Source organism: Anoplophora glabripennis, unplaced genomic scaffold (assembly GCF_000390285.2).
Source record: "Anoplophora glabripennis isolate ALB-LARVAE unplaced genomic scaffold, Agla_2.0 scaffold372, whole genome shotgun sequence".
NCBI classification, from domain to species: Eukaryota; Metazoa; Arthropoda; class Insecta; order Coleoptera; family Cerambycidae; genus Anoplophora; species Anoplophora glabripennis.
The window spans coordinates 134770-160580 of NW_019416460.1; the positions used below are offsets into that span (position 1 = coordinate 134770).

At 30.9% G+C, this 25811-nt stretch overlaps 1 protein-coding gene across 1 annotated transcript in view; it reads right to left on the reverse strand.

Moving 5' to 3' along the window:
- The window catches only part of LOC108910169 (protein obstructor-E-like), a 25241-nt gene extending 1965 nt beyond the window's left edge, over window positions 1-23276 (reverse strand). The window contains exons 1-4 of the mRNA XM_018714698.1: window positions 23039-23276; window positions 5579-5702; window positions 5154-5290; window positions 4807-5001 (exon numbers count right to left, since the gene is read on the reverse strand). Of these exons, the coding sequence (XP_018570214.1) occupies window positions 4807-5001; window positions 5154-5290; window positions 5579-5702; window positions 23039-23087 (505 nt within the window). The 5' untranslated portion in view covers window positions 23088-23276. The remainder of the gene's footprint in view (window positions 1-4806; window positions 5002-5153; window positions 5291-5578; window positions 5703-23038) is intronic.
- Window positions 23277-25811: the final 2535 nt, after the last annotated feature.

Here is a 25811-nt window from a genome sequence, read left to right on the forward strand (position 1 = left end):
GTGAGAGCGATAAAGTAAGCCATAGAAATCCATGCGATAGAGAAGGATGGCTATAATGAAGGCGTCTCATAGTCACCGCCCGTTTCGCCTTTCCACAAATAAGATCCACTTCTTATTTGTGGAAGGGCGAAAGGGGCGGTGACAATTAGACACCTTCACTATACCCATCCTTGTCTATCACATGTATTTCTATGGCTTACTTTATCGCTCTCACGTAACTTCAGATAGACCATCGGTACATTCCTACCCGGTATAATAAGCGAATAAATGTTTTTTTAATACGAATGCACATTTAAAATGTTTCTACTCTCAATAATATTTTTCCATTTTATTTTAGAAAGAAGGGTTGAAAAGTTGCAACCAATAAAAAATATTTTTTAATCAAGAAATAAATTTTAATTTGATAAAAATACATGATTAAAACGTTTCAAGTTGAAAAAAAAATTATATTATTTTCATCCAAAGGGGTGGTTTTTAAAGGTTTTTCCGTGTTGAAAATTTGGGATACATTAAGTTTCATGTTAGATATCACATGCAATTACTCATACTGCACAAATAAAAAGATTTGATTATATAAAATGCTTAAATTTGTATTTTTTCTTTTTTTTTGCAATAAGGGGTGGTTTTCACCCCTTAAGAACAAAAAGCACACCTAACGCATATATAAGTTTTGAAGTGGGGGGGTAAGATGAGCCTAATTCTAAATTTTGAGAAAAATCGATGCAGTTATAAAAAATTCGGAGGTATTACTATATTTTCAGCTACAGTAACGGCTATACAGAGTACAAGGTACGTTGATAGGAAAGTATTAAATTGTTCAATCATTGACTACTGCCATGAAACCAAGGTATGGAAATTGACTTCACATTTTTGGAAAGTTGCGCAAATCTAAAGGCTTTTGGAAAATACTATGGACTACAAGAATAATCACGCTGTTCTCCAACAAATTATATATGAAAAACATTGCGCTACATGAGCTACTACTGCATAATCATGAACCATGACCAAGACCTCAAGAATAGTAAATGAAATATTTACTGTATAAATTATACAAGTGAAAATGTAAACTTGCATGAATATAAAGTTTGATTTACTATAAAATAATGGAATTTTATAATTCCAATTGAAAATGGAAGTAGAAAAGGACATTGACATTCGAGTGAAAACCACAATGTTGAATGCAGAAAAATGGCAATGTAGATTTAGGAACAATTTGGTTTAAATTGAAGCCTTGTTGATAACATTTTTATAACAATTTGGATACTAGTCAGTATAGGACGATATTTTTAAAAAATATTTTTTAAATTTATAATCGACGTTTAGTTGTGATTCAAAAACTTTCAGAATTAAAAAGAAACAGTTATTTAACAAAATATATCCAAATACATAAAAAGGAAACATGATTTCAATTAATATTTTATATCGCACCATTACAAGAAAAAATATATAAATAAAATTTTACAATATTACCCAAATTTTATTAATCCCAACACGTATGTAGCTTTTTGTCTCTTACTATATTGTGATAATTTCGTCAATAGAGGCAAATAAAGTTCTATTTGCCGTGATATTATACCTAAACGATGAAAAGTATTAAATAATATATATGTATAATATGCATTTCTATATACCAGTGACAACTGACATTTTTTAATTTACAATTAAATTGTAATTAAGAATATACATATGTACAAATAAAATACATACAGGGTGTCTCCTAAACGCCCCAACCCATAACTTCGTTATTTATAGTCCGATTTCAAAAAATAAAAAGTCAAAGTGGTTCAGATACAACCATCATAATACATTATTTAAAAAAATATGTACGCTACTGGAAAAAATTAAGGGAACAAAAAAATTTCACAAATTTTTTAGTGATTTTTGAAATGCTGTATGTCAGTCAAAAATGGTCGTGTTAAGATAAATAAAAAGCAGTTTGAAGATATAAGTCTCTATAGTTTCAAAATCTTTCGACAAAAGTCTTTTCCAAATTTTTTTAGGACTCTACGGCCTCTGGAATTTTTTTTCGAATTCAATTAATGCAGAGGTCAGTTAGTTTGTTTATTCAACTTCAATTTGCTTTTGGAAAGGCCTCTGTACTACTATTGGTTACCGAGATATCGATAAAAAAAAATTAATGACACCTTTTGCCTTTAATCATCGAAATCTCTGCAATAAATTATTGCGCAGTAAATCTAGGAGCGGTTGTGAAAACTTGAATAAATTATCTACATCTCTACAAGGACTTATCGTTTTCGAATAAAAAAAATTTTTTTCTTGACATTAATTTGAAAAAAGTGTAAATAATGGCTTTTTACGTTTTTTTTTAGTTTTACCGCTAATTTATAACTATCAATGAAAAGACTAATGTTGGGAAAAAAATTTACAGTTCAGTGTACCCGCAATAACCCTGTACCTACGTTGACAAGTGGATCCTTCGAATCGTTTTTTTTTCCAAAGGTTAATGCTCCTAAACATTATGTAATTGTTATCAAAATGAAAAAGAATTTTTCTCAACTTTTGCCACAATTTTACATTAGATATTTTATTCTTTAGGAAAAGTTGCTGGATATTTGAGAAAACAATATCGAGGAATTTCTTTCGTTCGCTCGATAATCCTGGTAGACCAGGGCGGATCTGTTTTGAGGTGGATGTGAGAGGGGACAAGCAATTTTTTTCTGGATTACCTTCAGTACAACTCACATAATAAAAGTATAGATGTAGGGAACATCTGGGCGAGGTCCGGAACATTTTCAAAATTTCAAAAATGTTTAAACCATTAAGAAAATACCACACTTTTTTTATTTTTAAACAATTTGATTACATTTTTTATCAGTTTGCAATTTAGTTTTTTTCAAAAATTATAATTTTAAAAATTTACTGTGGCCGTCCTAATCAACCGATTTCAATTTTTCAAAAACCATTTGAAAGGTTGAGCGGTTTTTTCTATGTAGAAACGAACCAATCTTAATGAAATTTGGTTTGTTGTTTTATTGTACTCTAAAGCTTTTTTTACCAAAATTAGCAATTAAAATATTTAAAAAAAATTATCCAACAAACTTGATTATTATGCCTTTATTTCATCAATTATTATATTTTGCAACATCGGTAATAAATTTAAAAATTTTTAACTTACAGTATATGGTGCAAAATTCAAGTCTAAAACTTTTTTCCTTTTCAATATTCTTCCAAAATGCATAGATTCCAAGATATAAGTAAAAAACTGATAAAATAGGTATTTTTTTAAATTTTTTAAACATTTTCGCAATTTTGAAAATGTTTCGGACCTCGCCCAGATCTAGGGATCTATACTTTTATTATGTGAGTTGTACTGAAGGTACTCCAGCAAAAATTAGCTTGCCCCTTCTTACATCCAAGATGTGGGATATTTCGACAGATTCGCCCTGGTCTATAGCTAAAAAAAATGTCAAAAGATGGTAAAACTATAGTAGGATCATATTCGATGCAAAGTAATAAATCATTGTCTGTCAAGGGAACCAATGAAGTACGCTTTTAAGGGTTTTACAAATTGAATAATTTCTTTATACATTTTGAAGGGACGAGGGGATCAGTTCAGGTCTGGCACCCTTGTTCCTACAAAAATTCCTTTATTCTCATAAACTATTTATTTTAAATGTAATTTATTATAAATCCAATTTGTTTCCTAAATTTCACATATGTACTACATTTTACCTCTGTACGCGCCACTGTTGTTTACTTGTTTTTTGGAAGCGCTCTCTAATTGACGGCAAAGTTCGCCAGGTTAGTTTTTGACGTATAACCGACCAGTTCGTACACTCGATGCACCTGGGCAACTACAGCTACTACCAGAACACAGTGCGTATGCAGCGGTATTTCAGATTTTACATTGAATTTCATTTTAAATTTGAAATGATTTATCTTACGCCTCCTAAAAATGATGACACGATTTTCCTTTGATAAAAGACCGACAACTGTTTGCTCTACTTTGCATCGAATACGATCCTACTATAGAGACTTAAAGGTTCAAAATGCAATTTTTTTCATCATACGAAAAAACAAATTGATCAAGACACATCTAGTTTTTGATAATTTTTTTGTCTGTTAATATATTTTTTTATTCTGCAGATGTTAATATTGTGCATTTATTATATATTTTTTTCTGTACCTAATGGTGTGATGTACATAAATGTTAATTAATTGTAATCTCTGTTTCATATGTTATGTATTGGTTACCTACGTATTTACATATAATAAACAATTTTTTTTTGTTTTCAGTCCATTTTCAAAAAACTTATCGTTTGTCGACTAATGCAAATTGATTGACAGATACAGAAAAAAGTTACGAATTAAAAATTGAAACTAATATTGTATGTATAGTGATTTCAACAGTTGTTCTTTGTTCTATATGAAAAATCAATCAGTGATAAATTTAAAAATCTGAACAGCCGATGAAGTTGGATTACGATTTAACTAAATCTAGTTTAATTGGCAGGGATTAGCTGTCTCTAAGGGATTTAATTATTTCTAAATGCTGATTAAAATGTTTGTTTTACTCTTTAGAAAATAATTGTTTAACCCTTACCAGTGGGGGACAAATGCATGGGCGTAGTAAGGGGGGAGCAGGGGTGTGCACGGCCCACCCCAGAAAAAAAGATCTTTGTCATATCGTTAACTGCGTAACCTTTTTTTTTATTCTTCCATAGAGTTTGCAGCCCTGGGCCCTCCCACAAACAAAAATTGTAGCTACGCCCATGGGCAAATGTTAGATTTAGTTGGTTAAATGTAATGGTTTTATAAACATTTAAAAATAAAAAGAAACCGTACCTTCCGCGTCGCAAGTTGGAACCTGATCAGGCCAGTCACACCTGTAACTTTCTCCATCGAAGGCGAGCCCTTCAGGACAATCAAAAATGAAAGCTCTCCCATCTACGCAATTTTTGAACTGGCCACAGCTTCGTTGATCGCCGATTGAATAGTATCCGAATTGGTGTGGACAGTCTTCCGTAGATTGTGGGGGTTCTGAAATATATATAATGCAGTAATTGTTATATAAGAATAAATGTGAGTAATAAATGAATAAAGTAAAAACAAAATAGATGTACAATATACAAAAGTTGAAACAGTATAAAAGGAAAGAATACGCGTGTGTTGATAACATTGATATTACTTACGAGTTTGTTCCCTTCCTGTGCAGTCAACATCGATAGGATATTGGCAAGGGAAAGCAAATACTCCTGCAGCTGGATTGAACAGTAGACCGTCAGGACAAAGTTTTTCTTCGGGAATTCCATCAACACATTCTATGTAACTAGAGAGAACAAATACATATAGTAAAAAAACTGTTCCCATAACGTCCTCTGTTATGATTAATGATAGTTTTAGCGATATAATAAATTTTGGACAGAACTTACTCTTATTAGCATTTAATGCGCAGTCAGGAAAGAGTGTTTTATTGGTAATTTTTTGCTTTAATACTACATGCTTAATTTTCTACTAATAAATATTTTACACTATCCAACAGAAAATCTTGCTTTTTCAGATCTTCGCCGTCCTACCAACTAGCTACACATATTTAATTTTTGTGATCAATACGTACCCATCGCAGGTTCTTGTAGGATAACGGCCATTTTTTTCCTGGCAAATTGTGCTGGCCAAAGGTACCTGGGGCGAATCTCTTACAAAATTGTTTTGCTGAACACGGTCGAACCTCTGACTGTAAACTAAAACAGAAGAATATTTTTATAATTAGAAATAGAGGTAATGAAAAAATAACGTTGTACTATAAACATTGTATATAAGTAGTATTCATTACTTTTTTAATGGCCACCTTGTAAATTATTACATTTTTAGATGTAAAATTTTATTCTGATCAAAAGTATATAACAGATGTGGCACTTACTTTTGGGTGTTCCATTAAAAAAATAAGTTGTATTTGCCACATCGACATTTAAATTTGAATTGTTTTTTGCTTGCTACAAACAGAAATTTCATAGAAAACCCTACAACTTTTATTTCAACAAAATTTTTATATCTGCAAAACTAACCGAGATGACTGGGGTGGGAAATTTAAGTGGTACACCCTATAGATACATATGAAACAAATGTTTCTATCGAAGAAAATGTTGTATAGAACTCATTAAAATGGAAGCACGACAGAATTCAAGCAATTTTTTAATCGTCCATTGAATGTGCATTCCATTTTAACAATGGAGTGATGAAAACTAAAATTATGCATTAATTAGTAATTATATAGCATAACAGACATAATCTGACATTCCATTAAAATACCAAAGTGAAGGGATTATTTAACTTAACAAATTGAACTGCTATACGAAAAGGTTAATATTATATGTGCAGTTCCGTGACATTAATTTTTTATACGTATTGATAGGTAGTATTGAGATTATCATAATTATTTTAACGTTTTATTATTATTGGCCAATATACCTACCTACTCGTAAGAAACTTTCGTAAACTATAGTATTCCAAGTATAGTGTAGTAATCTAAAGTGTGTAAACTAGTTTTACCATTTTAAAGTGTCGTTGATGTGAAATCAGCTGTTACTAATAACGATTGATTTATCTTCAGACAAAAACATTAACAGAAGTACCAAAATATTATTGTTACTACAATGACCTGAATAAGATTTCTGTATTCAGAGATTAATAGATATTTTAATAATGTTTCGAAATACTTTTTTTCATCAGTAAAAGAAAACAAACTTAACAGGGAATTCCGATTTTAGAGTCGGACTCAACGGGTCAAAGCCTTCTAGGCCCATAGCCCAATCCACTTTTTTGTGGTGCTGTTATTCTTTAAAAGTTCTGATTCTCATTTAAATAATACGAAAAATATTTATCTTTCTTTTTAAGGTTTTACTTCAGGAAAATCTCCCCAAAACATGCATTGAAATAATATGTTTTCGATATTTAAATATCTGACCTATTGGGGTCAACATCTGGAAAGTTACGCATGAACACTTTAGGCGTTGCTTTAAATCCTTTTAAATTATTACCACCGAAATTGCCTGTAATTATAATCTCTATGTAATATATGTAGACTGACACACGTTATTCTCATGAGTTATTTAATGTGGTTGACCTTTTCTTCAAGCACTTTCACTTATTACAGCCACATTAAGGACCATCAATGGTCGAATATTGGGTACCAGTTCATAAATTATTAATATTTGTTGCGTTAACAATATTAGGCAGTTCAGCGTGGGCAATATAAACAATAACTACTATTTAGTTATAATTAAAAAAAAGACCAGACAGTAGGTTATAATAGTCTTTTTTTAAAGCATTCATAAAGAAATCGTGGTACATTTTCTATAAACAATATCTTTGACGGAATTCATTATTGATATATCTTATACAAATATAAAAATGTATAAGGTGACTTCAAAAATAAGTATTTCTAATGAGGCCATCTATTGGCAATTACATGCATTTGAATGGTAGGTCCTTCACTGACGTGCTGTCAAAATTTCATGACATTAGGACGAATAGAACCGGAGTTATTGCGTCTCAAGTGACAGTATCAGTATCAGTACCAAAATGAGCATTGAACACAGCTAATATTAAGTTTTGTTTTGATGGTAAAACTTTTACCGAAACGTTTCAATGGATGAACCAAGTTTATGGTGATTATAACGAGCGTTCAAATAAAAACGTGGTCGAAGTTGGCTCTGACACATTGGACGTAGGGAGTAGCTTATAGCGATCAACTTAAACTCATTTCTCAACGAGCTGTATAGCAGCTGTCAGTTTCAATAACGTTAATGACTATACAACTTTATTTTAAAGAATAATCGTGATAACAATAACAAACAATTAAAGGAGAACAAACGCAAATTTTTTTTAACACTGTGTGGCAGGTACCGACTGATACTCCCACCATTTGTGATAAAACACGTACAGAAGTTCTTGGCGCATTTTCCATTATTTGTTGGACATTTTCTTTTAATTCTTCAGTCCGCTTTTTAGGTCGGCCGCTTCCTTCTTTTCTTGTTACACTGCCCGTTTCACGAAAAACATTAACACAACGCTGAACTGCACTTTGAAAAATTTTGTACTCAACAACGCCGGGAAATTGATTTTGAAATTCTATGAAACATTCCTCAATAGAATACTTCCATATTCCATCAATCTTGCGTCCATTTCTAAAGTAGGACTCTATGATAAACACTTTTTGTTCTTGAGAAAACACCATTTTAAACGCTTTTTAAAACGAAAATATTCAAATTGATAGCGGCGATATAGCGCTTTGACAGATGACGTTTAAGTTCATTTGCTATACGCTACGCCCTACGTCCAAATTTTCAGAACCAACTTGACCACGTTTTTATTTGAACGCTCGTTATATCCTGTGGCATTAGTCGTATACGCGATTTCAAAACGGTCGCGAGCACATAAATGATGAGCAACATCCGTGATCACCACAGATTATATCAAAACTATACGTGAATTCATCAAATATCAGCCAAGAACTTGAAATTCAAGGAAGTGGAATTGAGCATCTCAAGAGCATCAATTCATCGCATTTTGTCCGAACAATTGGACTACCTATAAGTTTGCCCAAAGTCTGTTCCGCACAAGTTGACTGACTACTAAAAATTGCTCAGAATTCAACATTCGAAGGACATCATCAAGGAGACCAAAGAGGACAAAAACTTCCTTTACAACATTGTGACTGGTGATCCAGAAACCAAGCGCCAAAGTGTCGAGTTGAAGGCGCCAGACGAGCTAAAACCCAAAAGATCTCGTTTGGAGAAGTCAAAAATGAAGACAACAACGATTCCAAGGGCATTGTCCACAAAGATTTTGTTCCACCGGGCCAAACCGTTAGTGCAGAATTCTATCTCGGCCTTTTGAAGCGTTTGATGCATAGTATTCGACGTATTTGGAAAGAATATCGCTCCAAATTCAATGCAGAGTTTATATACAGGGTGCGAAATATTTTAGGTGGTGGTTGCAGAAGTTATTTTGTGTAAAAAGTTTATATAAACGTAGGTCGAAATATGCTTTGTTTCCGAGATAAATTTTAATTTTTTATTTTTATTAATTATTTCAAAGAGTTTTTTGTTTAGAAATATTGACAGCAACCTACTAACTAGATAATGTATCAATAGAAATTAAAAATACACAACTTGCAATAAAATATGTTTTACATATTTTTGAATTGAAGCGCCCAATTTCATTCAGAATTGATGGCGGATTTCTAAAAAAATATCTAAGCAGGTAAAAGTCAGTGGCGTGGCATTTTTTTTTTAATTAAAAAAAGGTGGTGGCATTCTCGCACGAACGTCACTGGTGCAAGTAGAAATTTTTGGATCACCCCAAAAAATGCACATTTATCCCTCCAAAGGGTTTTTCAAATTTCGAGTCAATATCTTTAAAACTCTATGAAATAATTAATAAAAATAAATAAAAAATTAAAATTTAAACATTATATTTTAGAAACGAAGCATATTTCGACCTATGTTTATGAATATGAACTTTTTTCACTAAATAGCTTCGGCAACCACCCCTTAAAATATTTCGCACTTATTTACAAACACCCTGTATATCAAAGAAAAATAATTAACCCTAATTATGCGTTCAAATAAACACACCTTAACTGTATAGCCACAATTTTGTTCTCTAATGTGTGTTAGGTAATTCAATCTATTCTGTGTATTATTATGCATAGAAAGCGAAGATAGAATTAACATCAGTTATTACAACATGCTTTTTAAAGTGTACCCGATAATATAACAGTAGACAACAATGATACTTGCACTACGAAGAGAAATTATGTGTATTTGTAAAAATTTTACATATAAACGGTAATAATTTTAATTAAATAATTTATACAATAGGTTCCTTAATTTCGAAGAAAATTATGACTATGAAAAATGACACTTATGGTTCGTAATTATGTATTTAATAAAAATAAATCGCATTTAGAACGGGAAAATGCCATGATTTATATTTTAAAGCTTTATACTAAATATTTCAAGTTATTTCATTAAAGTGTTAAAATCATAATTGTAAATTGACAAGGAAGTCTTGCATTGGTTTGATTTAAATAAATAAAATAACAATTAAACTACCTACAAATTTTGAACGCTTTCATAAAAATAAGGTTAATAGTATATGTATATAATTTATTTTTCACCTGAAATATTTTCAAGGTTGTTATTAAAAAAATATTTTGTTGAATAATGCAAAACCTTATGTGAAATATGCAAACATATGCAATATGTTACGTCCACTTTTAAGTCGATGCCATTTGCCTCTGTAATTTAAATTCAAACTATTTTTTCTAGGAATTTTTATAAAACAGTAATAATTTATAGATGCAACCTTACAACATAAAAATGTGCATATGCATCCTACCCATTGAAAATAACTATTCAAAAATGTTTAACTTATAAAATTGTATTCTTTATGTAAGAGTCGAAATTTTGTTTGTAGAAAGTATGTATATATCAACACTAGGTATAGGTTTTTCTAACTGATTATGATATTTGTGTTAATAGAACCGGTGTGTAAACAAGCAGAAGACTATTAATAAATTTTTTCTTGGCATTTTCTCTTGTAGTACTCTCACGAACAGGACCGCGGCGGCGTTAGAAAATGTCAAGGTGAACGAATTTTTTCCTAAATATCCTCAAATCGTAAAAAATCAAGTCGGATAAGAATTCGGATAATTAATTATCATTAAAATGAGTTTCTCTTGATTATTTTATTATGGGAAACGTACACACAGCTGGACGCCATTTATTATTATTTTTATTTAAATACCTTCTTATAGTCCAGGAATATAATAGGGGTTTCACCTCGGAATGAGAGATAGTCAGCTATAAACTTGTATAAACCTTTATTTTGGTACCCTAAAACTTGTCTCAAAACCTACTTATCGTAGGGTGTCCGCGTCTTCAGATATTCCAAGGTCAAAGGTTAAAAAATGATTTTTTACATATTTATTGCAAATATCTCGTTTCCTATGGGTTTTATGCTATTTGTATGTATTATAAATATTGTAGAGGATTAAATTCTCTACAACTTTTGTCTAAACATTTTTTTTATATCTTGAACCATTTTCGAGATAGAGGGCAGAGCGCGCGCAGTGTTTAACTATTTAGAGTATCATTCGAGGTCAACCTGTAGTCCGGATTAAAAACATCCCGTATAAAGTTTATAAATTATTGATAAATATATAATTCTAAATAATTTGCATTTTTTATTAACTATTACGTTATAATTAATAATTTTTTTCAATAATTCAGTATTTATTCATTTAATAACACTTACCTCTACTCATTAATTTTTAATTCTAATCTTATTTATACTAATTACTTCCTAACTAAATAAAAAGAAAAGAATTAATTTTTTTTATTGAAAAATACCATTTCATACCGTTATGAACGTTGAAATTTAAAAAATTGAATAATAATAAGAATTACAAGTTCTAATTTCAATTTTCTTCTTCGTCTTCATCATCGTCTTCCAGTCGCTGTAAAATTTCAAATTCCTCTGTGTTCTCGTCTTTAACGTCATTTGTCTCCACTTCTTCCAGGATGTCGGGATCAAAAGTATGGTCTTCATTGATATCACTCTGATATGGTGAAGCATTAAGACTAGCTTGCGCATTACACTGGCCGCAAGCTAAAGAGCACTGCAACCTTGCTTTCCTGCATCCACATCGCGAACCACAACCATTCTTGTAGTTGCAGAATATTATGTTAAGCAATTCCTCCGGAGCTGGTGGATTCATTGTCATAACAGGTTCCAGAAATTCATCACGCATTATCCAACCCCAATTCAACACGGTTGAAATATTGGTGAGCTGCTGCACTCGTTGGTGGCAGATTTGATAACTGCACAGGTTTAACTAACTTAACTGAATAGTTATACGTTTGACGTTCGTATTGAGTAATGACGAGTTTTTTGTGACATTTATGCACTTTAAACAACGAACATTCAATTATTTTCCAACGACTACTTGATCCTTCCACCGCTAATGTGATTTTTAGCTGGTATTTGTTTTGAGACTCTTTAGGACGATATTGCTTCTTATAAGTAACTTTTAAACGGGAAGTAATACAGAAAAATTTCTCTAATAAAAGGTTAATAGAAAAAATAAAGCTTTTTAACAAGAAAAAAAATTTGGGTATGTCTCTGGAAAAAATATAATGGATGACGTCATTAGTCGTTTCTGTCAAATCCCAAAGATAATACTTTCGATTGAAAATGGAGCTTACCTCATCCCATTTAACACCACGTGCCTCAAATTTTATTTATTTTTTTTGTATCCTCACAATAGGCCCACTTTGAGGCACCCTGTATATTTACTAACGTGCAAAAATATTTGGGCTACTTATACCTGTACTGAGTAATTAAAAAAATACACAACACTGGCAAAATACTTGTTTATGCAGAATAACAGCAAAGTTTTGCGTCTCTAAATACGAATGTTTTTGTTGGAAATTGCCGGTAAATATATTACCCGATGAAAGGTACCAAAAGTCCACTAAAAATCTTAACTCAAAACATTGTAGATATTTATTTAAGTAGTTTTATTTTGATTTAATTTATTTATTGAATATATAACGGTGTGATGTTGAAAATTTATCTAGAAACTACTGTATTTCTGAGTAGTGCGATAGAGTTCTTCGTGTTTACTTAGAAATATGTAGATACGTATGTAAATTATCATTATATCATTATATTATTGTCTTTTAATACCATGTTTGCCTCTGTATAACTTTATGGCTTCGAATTCACAGATATCTAGCTTACTGCAATAATTTCCTGCTCAATAAATAGTAGTTACTGTTTTGTATTTATATTTACATGCATACAAATTGAGTATTGAGATATATACAAACCAATTTTATCTTTCATATGCAGTCGCACCTAATATATGTTCCTAATTGTCAATTTTCATATATAAATTATTCACGTCGTCGTCTCGGACATATTTCTTATTTTACATGTTTGTTTAAAGAATGACAATGCTCTTTCTGTACACTCAAATAGAAAATTTCAAATAAAATAAGGCAGGAATAAATAAATTATAAGAATAGGTAAATGTCATTGTTAAATTTGCAGCAATATCAGCTTATATATATTTTTTATCTTCAAATAAAACCAAATTATAAGCATTTTAATTCTTTACATTCTGCAAATGAAAAAAGTTTCCTGGTACCTAAATCTGAATCCGTTCAGAGTTGCAGATTTCTGTGTAAATATCATTTACATAATAAAATCATTATATTTATAAAAAAATATTTTTTCTCTAACCCCGCGACCTCGACATTTCGCAGCTAACCTGATGAGAAAATTGTGGGGTATGGCATTTCGAACTTAATCTCATATAAATGTATATTTGCTTCCGTTATCATATTAATACATTTGTTATTTTGAACAATATTCATTTATCTTCATATTTAGACACAGAGCAGCATTTTCGGTGACATTTCGCGAATTTTCGACCTTGTAAATAAAAGGAAAAGCAAATGCATTCATCATTTGGATCAAATAATTATAAATTGTAATAGGCGAGCGGTTCACCCCTATAATAGATGCTTCTAAATGAAGGTAACCGACTAAATTTTTAAAACAAAAACCTACAGCATGAAACTTTTTTTATTTTATGAAGTGTATTTTTCTGATAATTTACATTTTGTATATTTTTCGGTGTGGTCAGTCAAATGTTATAAACAAAAAAGTTGTAAAAAAAATTACTCGCCGAATGGCTTGAAAATAGTTTATTGTAAAATGGACCAAAATTTTTGTTCTTTGAGAAAAATTCGAAAAATGCTTCGTTTCCGAGATATTTACAACTTAATGTGAAAATAGTGACGAAATCGACAAACTTTCGGAATTTTTTTCTCAAAAACTACTGAATAGAGTTTAATTCACTTTAAGATATATTTTTTTGGTATAGGTCAATTATTTTATTGAAGGTCTAAAGTGAGTAAAAAAAACAGTCTACAAATAGTGAAATTGTAACTCTAGATCCATTGACATATGGATGGAAAATAGAAAATGGTTGTTATTGATGATGAAACGCTTATTTCAACTCAAGAACTTGTCGAGAATAACGAAAAACTTATTATTTAAAAATTAAATAAGAAAGAATTAATATACTTTTATTGCTCTTAATATTTTTGTAAAATAAAAAATAAAATAATTATCCTATACAATAAATTATCCAATAACTTTTTTTATATTAAAAAGCTTATTTAGTTTAGTTTTGGTATAACTTTCAAGTCAATTTTAGCCATTTATAAAACCAAAAATCGAATATTTAAATTTTACTAATTATTTACAAAAACTTTACTCCAGCTACAAACCCAAACAAAATGATCTTTTGAACATTTGTGCTGTTAACATATATCAATTAAAAAAAATCATAATAATGTTTATTGTAAATATAATCTAATCCAAGATATTGTAAAAAGTAAATTTAAATTTGAAGTGTTATCATAATTTTCTTTAAAATACTTTTTTACTGGCTTTAGACCTTCAATAAAATGATTGACCCATACCAAAAAATATATATCTTAAAGTAGAAAATCTGCCAATTTTTATGCTGTTTTTAGAATTAAAATCTGTTCAGTAGTTTTTGAGAAAAAAATTCCGAAATTTTGTCGATTTCGTCACTTTTTTCACATTAAATTGTAAATATCTTGGAAACGAAGCATTTTTCGAATTTTTGTCAAAGAACAAAAAGTGTTTATTTTGGTCCATTTTACAACACAAAAGCCATTTGGCGAGTAATTTTTTTTTACAAATTTTTGCTTTATAACAATTGACTGACCACGCCGAAAAATATAAAAAAAAAATATGTAAATTATCAGGAAAATACACTTTCTAAAATAAAAAAAAGTTTCATGCTGTAGGTGTTTGTTTTAAAAATTTAGTCGGTTCATGCCTTTTTATAGGGGTGAACCGCTCGCCTATAATAGCTTATTCATTTATATAAATATATAGCAGGTCCTATGGAAACTTTCATTTTTTTTCGGTTATTAAAACTGATGGTTTAATCACTGAAACATCAAACTAAGAACCAACTGATTCATTATTTCGCTAGTCACAACCGTAAAACCACAAAGATGTGGATGGAAGTAACTTGAAAATGAATCACGCGTATGTAAAATATTGTTTCCAAGGTCAATATTAAAACGAATAATAAATTTCCAGAAAGGCAGATTTAATTGAACATTGGATATGATAAATGATTTTTTATGAGAACATATGAATCGGTACTCAATGATTTGAATTTTAATAATCATAAATACGTAGAGGGTGTTTTTTTTTACCTTTTATTAATACTAATCATGTCTGTACATGATTAGTCATATACTTACATAGTGTTAACAAGAAATTATTTAAAAAATGTACCTACCAATTGAGAAATTGCACGAAATTGAACAAAGTTTTTATTCTCTTAAAATTTAAGAAACATTAAATGGTTTCATCTTATATTTTCCAAGATAATCATATATATTCCAGAATAGTTTTGTTTAAAGTTGTTTATACATGCTTGAGCAAACACAATCGTCACAATCCATCACGTAACATTTTTGTTACCTTGATTTTGAATTGTGATTTGACCTTTATTTTCCAATATGGCGCAAACAATGTACAAATAACAAAAAAAAACTTATTAATTAACTGGTTACTGATTATATCATATTATCGATATTTATAAAACTTTTTTATTTTTGTTTGCAGTTATTAATAAACATATAATTATAAAACGATCATCATAAAAACATTATAGAAAGAATTTAAAAAAGATGAGAACAAAACGGGATATTTTGAAAATGATTTAACACCATAAATTTTATTTTTTAAGAGCATCTTATATTATTACTTTATTTTATTTATATTCACAAAAATTCTAAGTTAGGAAGATTTGGCTGTTTGTAAACTAACAGCAAATCTAATTGTAAATTTTAATTATTATTATTCATTATTCGTATGGAATCAAAACATTCAGTCTGTATTATTGTCCTCAGTCACTGTAATTTTCAGGTTGCACAAAATAATTATTTACAATACCTGTAGCTTTTGGATTTTAAATTTTAGTGGCAAAAAATTTGCTCTTGACCAAAATAGATGCAGTACCGTTGGTAGGAAATAAATATTAATATAAAGTTCAGATATGAACTTCATGATAGCGATCTGTTTTAAGTAAACCTCGGAAACTTTGTGGCGATAATCGCATATACAGGGTGTTAGTAAAAAAGTGCGACAAATTTCAAGGGGTGATTCTACATGAGAAAATAATGGCAGCTTGCTTATAAACGTATGTCCGCAAATAATTCGTTTTCCGAGATACGGGGTGTCAAAGTTTTTCTTAAAAACTGACGATTTAATTTATTGCTCTGAAACCGGTCGAGATGTGCAAATGAAATTTGGTGGGTTTTAAGAGGTAGTTATTGCGCATTTTTTGACACGCAATTAAGAATTTTATGTTCATCATTGGCGCGCGTACGGGTAATAATCTCAATTTTTTTAAAGAAAAAAATGGTACGCCACTGAGATATTACAAATTAAAAATCATTTTTGAATTCCTCGTTCAATTTGTGACAAAAAATCTCTCTTGCCTTTTCTTCGTATGGGGCGCCGTTTTGATGCAAAAAAATAAAACATCTTAACGCGTATTTTTTATTTCTTTAATACATTATCAAGAACTATCTAATACAATAACATTAAACCAGAACAATAACAGAAAATAACACTAATAAAATTTTGAAAAGGCGCAAAGCTACAACAAATGTTCAAAATGACCTCCCTCAGACGTGACACAAGATTCAACTCTTCGCCTCATTGATTGTCGTATTCGCGCAAATATTCCTGGTATATTTCTTATTGTCTCACAGCCGACTATAATTCGATTCCTCAGGTCATCAACATTTTCAACGGGAGTGGAATAAACTAATGACTTAAGAAAACCCCAAATGCAAAAATCAAGAGGATTTAAATCCGGCGATCGAGCAGGCCAATGTTCCGTACCTCCCCTACCTATCCAACGATTTGGATATACTGTGTCTAAGTGATTACGTACATTAATGCTAAAATGGGCTGGTGCACCATCATGCATGTACCATAGGTGTTGTCTCAGCTGTAGAGGAATTTCTTCAAGAAGAACAGGTAACTCTTCCTGTAGGAAATTAAGATAAGATTCGCCTGTTAGTCGTTGTGGGAGGAAATATGGACCGATTAAATGATCATCAATTACCCCAAGCCATACATTTACGGAAAACTGATGCTGAAAATGAGCTTCAAAGATTCCATGGGGGTTTTCCTCAGCCCATAAGTGATTGTTATGGAAATTTCGTATACACTGTCGTCCAAAAGTAGCCTCGTCAGTAAACAAAACGGCATTTAAAAAATTAGGAATTTGAGCGATTTGATGATTAATCCATTGGCAAAAAAATAGGCGCGGAAAAAAGTCTCTAGGTAGTAGAGCTTGCACACGTTCAATATGAAACGGATACAATTGCTGTTCTTTAAGAATTTTAAATACAGTGAAGTTGCTTACATTCAATATGTTGGCAATTTTTCGAGTACTTGTTTCAGGTGACTCCGCAATTAACTCGAGAACTGCTTCTTCTAGTTGCACAGTTCGTACTTCTCGAGGGCGCCCACAGTCAACCGTTTGTTTCTTAAATGAACCATTTTCGCGCAAACGTTGATGAAGACGAGCAAATATTGTGTGATGAGGTACCCTACGTCCTGGATACAACTCAGCATACAATCGTCGAGCTTGCCGACCATTTCCATTACTTCGACCATAGACAAAATGCATGTCTGACAATTCCGCATTTGTAAAATTTTCCATTCTTTTCGATAAAAGAAAAATTAATTACTTATTAACACTAATGTTATAGCAAACTAAAAGCTTAATAAATTAATAATGACGAAACGTTAATTTGATATTTCTTAAAAATATTCGTATTTAACAGACAAATGTTGACAGTAGCCTACTAGGTAATGTATTAAAGAAATAAAAAATACACGTTAAGATGTTTTATTTTTTTGCATTTACGCGCGCCAATAATGAGTGTGTAAGAAGTGGATCTTATTTGTGGAAGGGCGAAATTGGCGGTGACTATTAGACGCCTTCATTATAGCCATCTTTCTCTATCGCACGGACTTCTATGACTTACTTTATCGCTCTCACGTAACGGCCGATGAACCATGGGGACTTTCAGACCCTGTATAAGAACCGAAAGAAAGAATAATTTTTTGCGTGAAAGAAAGACTTGTTGAATTGCTTTTTCGCAAACTTGCCAATATTCATGTAATAAATTCACCATTGGCAATATTCCACCATTTTTAGAATCCTCAGATATAAAGAAGAAAAACTATCTGCTGCAATAGACGACACTGAAGTTAGAGTAGGTTTATGGGTCCCCTTTTGGAGGAAAATAAAATGTCTGAAAGAGAAACTCGATGCGAAACGAGGATTAAACAGCCGAGTTTGGCCCAACCTATACACTACAATAATGAATAAGGCCAGTGTTATAAATTATTAACGCGAACTTAAGGTAACATTAAAAATTTAAATTTGTAAATGAAACATTTTATCTGGACAAAAATAATAATAATTGCCGCATCCGTTGATATTCTCAATTAACTTCAGTTTTACTTGAAGTCGAAGAACTTCAACGAGTATGTTCATTATTGTTCATTTAGAATACCTACTTATTTTGCTTAAAATGACTCTATACATAACTGGAGTCCTGTTCATTAAAACGGAAACACCCTGTATACTGTGTACTACTGAAGACAAAAGTGACATGATGTCAAAAACATTCTCGACTTCCGTAAGTTTGCGGTTTGGGTGTTTATGGTCTATTATTAGGATTACACATAGACCTGTTTCAGTGGTGGGTTTTCTAAGTACGTATGACCATTTCTTTAATAAATGCGAATTAATTTTCTCACAAGGCTGTACGTGGCGTGTGTTGAAAATCCTAATAGGCATTAACAGCTCCGTGAGTATGCGGGTAATGATTTTAACGGAAGACGACGTTTACAATTGCAAATTGACGTTTTATCTTGCTTTTCATTGTACCATTAGAATTCATATTTGAACTCATATGATGTACTGCTGAATCCTCTTACATGTTTAATTCCGTCGGGGTACGAGTTGGCTGTGGCGTAATCGGCTGAATTTTTATCAGATTTTTCACATTCCCCTCCGATGACTCAAAACTAGCATCGGAGTCTCAGACTTTTCGATTCATTCTGATAGAAAAGTTACTATTTAAAGAATTTTTAACATTTTTTATATTTGTTTATTTTCAAAAAGCAGCGAGGACGGTCCAATTTCAGAACTTTTAAGGCATTTCTCTTAATTCTCGAGGAGGGAAACAAACAGTACCTAATTGTCATATTTCGAGCTCGATTTTCGAAAAAAATTAAATCCCGACAACCGCGCATCTTGATATCTCGAATAGTTTTTCACTCTTGTCTTGGTTTCTCAATTATCATCGACAATTTTTAAATCTGTGTATTTTTTTAATATGCGTGGTAAAATGGTAATTTTTATTCTACTTCAACTGTTTCTTAATTCAATTAATTATGCCATGGATTTATGTGACCTACGGATGATAAATGCACGCCACACTATCACTATCACTATCAAGGAATGATGAATTACAAAAAATTGCTTTTATTATATAGGGTGTCCCAACCAATCGATAAAGCTCTGAATATCTTAAACCCTTATAGATAGAAAAAAAAGTTTAAATGAAAATTATAATACAACAACAGCGTTATCTTTCAAAATTATTTATAATCATATAGGGCGTTGCATTTCCACGTGGCTATACAAGATTTAATTTTTTTAAATGGAACACTGTATATTATTTAAATTTCTGTTTACACATTAAATTATCTATTCATCCATATTTTGTTTTTCAAAATCCGAGTAACCACTGCAAAGTTATTTAATTTTTTTATAACCAATTTAGGAAAGCATTATCTTTTTGGGAAATACATTGCTACCCCAGTTTTTCCGATAGGAAATGCAATTTGGGTCCGAGGCGGGTGACATGTTGAAGAATGTTATAATGAGGTTAGAACATGTCTCCAATTTATAGGGTTACTTTGTAGCGTTCAAAGTTAAGGAAATTCATTTGCTTAAACTTGAATTTTTTTAAATAGGACACCCTGTATATTTTTACTTCAAATGACGTAGAATTAGATCACCTTTCTAATGATATAGCGGTTCATGTACCTACTTTTTGCGGATTTTAAAATATTTCAGTTTAAAGTTTATGATATCCATTTTTTTAAACAAAAACAACCAAATAAATAAATAATAATGACAAATGGACACATTAATCCAAATCGAATAGATTATTAATTAATCTACACACAGACATAGCACAGGAGTAGATATAAATAATTTTAGTAATTGGATTAGACAATTATTTAAAATAGAAAGATCGGAATATACCTTCTATTACCTAATATGAATTATAAAACGGCTTGTATCACACAGATGGACAGCAATAAATGCAAAATTAAATGAATACATCAACAAGAAAACTTATAATAATATATTATTATACATACCCAACTAGTAAGACATGGAATTTTATTGGTTTAAATGTTTGTTTTTATTTGTAACTGAAAAAGCAGGAAAATATTGCGTAGGCGTCTGGATTCTATACCAAAAACTGTAGAAAATAGTTCTTAAGAGAAATCACATTTTCATAAGTCAACATCATAAAAAGCTACTTATGCAAAACGCTTTGTTACACTTAAATCAATCAAGATATCGAAATATGGATTTTCCTGCTCAATATTTCTTGATTTTTGTATATTTTTTGGGAAAATATGCGAAGTTCTCCACAAGTGTCTTCCTTGTATATTTTATTTATTTTCAAAACCATAATTAATGTCAGATTCAAATGCATCATGAATATTCAAGAATGTACCGTAATTTCATAGTATTTCGACAGAAAAAATGTATAATTTTGTATTTAGACCGTTCAAAGAATCATTTTTATAAGGAAACGGGGACCTTGTTCCTGGAAAACGAAGCAATTTTTATAGAAATAAATTTTCTTATTTCAACTTATACAGGGTATCCCAAAATGCACACACCGGACTTAACCTGGTGATGGAATACTTTAAAATAAGAAAAAATATTTTTTATGAACATAGGTTGTTGTTCGTCGATAAAGAGATACAATATCAAACACAAAAATTATTAGCATAGTAATTTTATTATTAATTTGGGGGATTATTATCCCTCAGAGTAACTTTTTATAATGACAATCTATGTAAAATATAATTTTTAGCACATAATTTCTATAAAATATTTTTCTGAATCGATCAGTTTTGTAGTTATTTTCGATGTCGGGGGTTTATTTTAAATTAAAAAGTATATATTACCTAAAAATGTCTAATTTTGTCGACACTTTGTGACAGATTTTGTACTTATAATTAGTTAAACCGTTATCTCAAGCTTTTTCAATGTAAGTGAAACGTTTTTAAGATAATTTTAATAATAATAATGATAATTTAATATTTAATAAATGTGTTTTTTTTATTTGAATTTCTGTATCTTGAAAATAAGCGTTCTGCTGCCTATCAATAAACGAATCTTTTTTTTTTATTTTGAGGTGTTCTATTACCAGATAAAGTTCAGCGTGTGCAATTCGAACCACCCTGTATATTCCTACATAATCTCATTTAACAAAGTAGCGGTTCAAGTAATTATCATTAACTATATTATATTACTAAGGTAAACAGAAGCACAAACATTTAAATAATGTGACATCATTACCATTACTTATTCCCTCATTGGCATTGAATTCGTCGTTAGCTCGCGAGAGTTCAAAGGATGTTAGTAAAATATATGTAAAGTTATACTTAATGATACTTGCAAATTGAGTTTAGCGTTAAGGGCACCAACTGATAGTTAGTGCGCGTATCCAGTTTAAATTATTAGCAATTTGTGGATATTTAATACACTAGTTGAAAAAGTTAAGTTAAAAAAAACAATACTTTTCGGTAATTTTCAAAAGGCTGTAACGTGACAAAATGGTGTAGAGCAATAAAAATAAAGCAAATTAAAGCTTGAAGTTTCTAGTTTCAAGACCTAAAAGTAAAAAATTGTTATCGTTGACCAGCGGAAAAAAATTCAAAATTTTTACTTCTCTTTCAAAATTTCCTCGGACTTTTTTTTACCAATCTTCTTTAAATTGAGCTGCTCAAGAACTATGTATGATGATTTAATGTCGCTGTTGGTCAAAGCAAAAATGGCTTTTTATTTTTTTTGCGAAAATCCTTATTTTTTTGATAAAAAAATTGGTAACTATAGAAAAAACAGAAAAAATATTTTCCTCAAGTTACAGCCTTTTGAAAATCAGCTATAAAAGGATTTTATTTTACCCTTCAATTTTTATGGCCAGTTTATTAATTTGGAACAGACCTGTTTACGTACATGCAAAATACGCGTTGCATGCAAGTTTAAATGTTTTCACTTTCAGTAATTAAATGTGTATTTTCATATAACCGTGATTGTCGACTTTCAAAAGATGTAAAAAAGCATATGTAATATAAAAGAATAGAACTATTTTAGGTAGCATTAGTTTTAGTAAAATACTTTTAAGAATCAAAAATTTTAAATTGAAAACAATAACAATTTTTAAAGTAGGTATATAAATATATTTTAATTCATATAGTTCAATCTCAAGTGTACGTGCTGATATTTTTTAACATGTTCTTGTCAAAACATAAAAAAATTAAAAAGCCAAGAGTAGGTACGTATACGAAATATTTTACGTCATTTGGAGATAAATTTTTACATAAAATTCTACATTTGCGTCGTAGTGCAAAAACAGTTTATAATTAAATGTGCATTAGATTATTGAAAACACAAATTAAAAATTATTTACCTATGTTTCTAATCATTTTCTAACAAAAAAAAAATCTTACGGCTTGTTAATGGTTCATTAATGAAAATAGTCAGACTGGAATAATACCGTGTTAACCGATAATTATAACATAAATAAAAACCACTTACCTTGTATAATCAAGGCGGCGGCGACTGCAAGCACCTGCAGCGATATCATGGTGGCGGATTCTGGGGACCTCTGACACTAAAATGGTAAAATGAAGACGTATCTCGTGTCAACCCACCATCCATATCCACTATACTCAAGGACTTCTTCCACCGTCGAGATAGTACGCCTGATTAATTGCATAATACCTTCGGCTCCTTCTAGAAGTCATCTTCGTAAGCACCTCATCGCCACCGGGCACTATGTGTTCGATACAAGTAAAAGTTCTACGGCGTTTGGCCTATTGGCCTCGCTGGTCGGTCAGCGGATTTAGGATTCAGTTGATTACGATCTTGATCGGATTCCTGTTATTGTTGTATTAGACGTACCGGGTAGACGTACATGGAGAACAACTAAAATTGTTTCTTCAATGACGGCCCTGTATTTGATCGCCGTTCCTTTAAATCAGTATTAACTATAATTAATTGCTTTATATCAGCATAACTCGAACAAACAAATGTTTAATTAAAATACGATTGCACGCCAATTTGCTATAAATAAGATTACCTTAATGATATAGCTAATAGTAAGTGTTATAATTAATATATTCAGCAACTGATTCAAAATCACTGAAGGAAATAGGACATAAAAATGATTTTATATTGATGGGTCTTTATCCACATTTTGATCTACCCAAAAATATAGAATGATAACCTAGTTTTATGCGTTTCAGTGTGTAACCTGAGGGATTATTTCTTATTTATCTACAGGGTGACCCATTAAGAATGGAAACACTCGCGTACAAAAGTTGTTTATGGACCGATTTGAACCGGTTTTTTTTTAAAGATAGATCTTCAAAAGCTCTATCTTGATGCAAAATTTGAAGACTAAATTTTGATTTTCAAGGCCTACTACGATTTTTTTTTAAGTGAAAAGTAGCAAAATTTTGTTAGCGATTTTTTTATAAAAAAGTCTGACTACACCACTGGATTTAGGAACCCCTCAAATGCATTTGTACCAATTTTTGCGAAAAAAAGTTTGCCCCTAAAAAAGTTATGACCTATTATAAAAGAATAGGTTCACCGACAACGGCAAACACTGGTGATGCCGATATTGTCATAACTTTTTTTCGCAAAAATTGGTACAAATGCATTTGAGGGGTTCCTAAATTCAGCGGTGTTGTCAGATTTTTTATAACAAAATCGCTAACAAAATTTTGCTATTTTTCACTTAAAAAAAAAATTCGTAGTAGGCCTTGAAAATCAAAATTCCGTCTTCAAATTTTGCATGAAGATAGAGCTTTTGGAGATCTACCTTTAAAAAAAAAACGGTTCAAATCGGTCCATAAACAACTTTTGTACGCGAGTGTTTCCATTCTTAATGGGTCACTCTGTATATATCGTTATGACCAGTATCATAACGAGTCTGGATTTCAAAAGAGTTTACTGTTCAATTCTCGAAAGGGAGTTTATAATTATCATTATACTTTAATTAATACGTGGGAACTTAGAAATGTTGTACGTTCAGAGAATGAATACCAGACACTTACCGTATGTCGCTCATGTAAAAGGCAATCAAGTAGTTGGTTGTATAGGGTGACACTTAAGTTGGAAGAACAAGAAAGAAACACCAAAACTTCCAGGAACGGTTTTAATAACAATAAAAACAGAATAAACAAACAAAATAACGACACAACGGGCTCAAACAACATTATTAATTAATTAATTGACACGCGACCGAGCGTACCGAGATTCAGGGAATGCGCGATCCATAGCAAAATTTGGAATGACTTTATCCATTATTAAATTAACCCGAAACTCTAAAACTAAGTAGACTGCTCAATGTGAAACCCAAGAAAGAACTGCCTTTTTTCGTAGATCTCTCCTGAATTCGACACTTCGCTTCGACACACCCATTTCTTGGGTCCAGAAGTTTCTGTTCTTATGTTACTGACCGGAACCCTGAATATCGGGACGCTTTGGCATAACTATGCCATGTTAATAATTGTCTAATGGACTGAATTTACATTTGTCTAAATAATTTTGAGACTAAACTTACAAACAACCCTATACCTTCCTCTTGTGACTCCGCATAGCAATACGGGACGGATTAGTCCATCTCATTTAATCTATTCTTATAGCTTGGAAAATCCGCCTAAAAACCGGCTATTTGACCTATTATTATTTTCCTGACAACATTCTAACAACTTATTCTTGGAATTCCTACGTTCTTTGAAATGCATTTCGCGCTATTAGAAATATCGATTTTCCTGTTTATACCAGATGCTCAACACGTGACCCCGACAGTCTAAGTGAACTTGTTAAAAAATATTGCTAAATTTCTCTGAAGGACGACGCTAAACCTATATTTGAGAGCCCTTAACTTAAGCTGCACCCCTGAGAAGTTATAGCCTTGGAAGTGGGATTTCAAATTTCGAACAAAAATCAATAAGTATTTCAGTTATAAATTAGAAAAAAAAAAAAATGGGTACAAGATGTGGTACACTCACATCTTGTACCCAATTTTACTCAAGAGCATTAAGTGACAGTAAGTAGCGTTCAATTGAAGCATTTTAAAGGGTTGATAAGGGATGATGCACCATTAAAATGTAACAGAATTTTTTAACCTATTGGCGGACTTAAAAAATTATAACTTTATTTTATGAGTAATTTAATTCTAAAACATTTCTTACCCTTGTTAGTTTTCAAAAACATTGTGGTTCTCATCAAAAAGACGAATAAATAATACGTATTTTGTAACTGTTATTTAAACTCATCGAAAGTTCAAAAGTTGGCT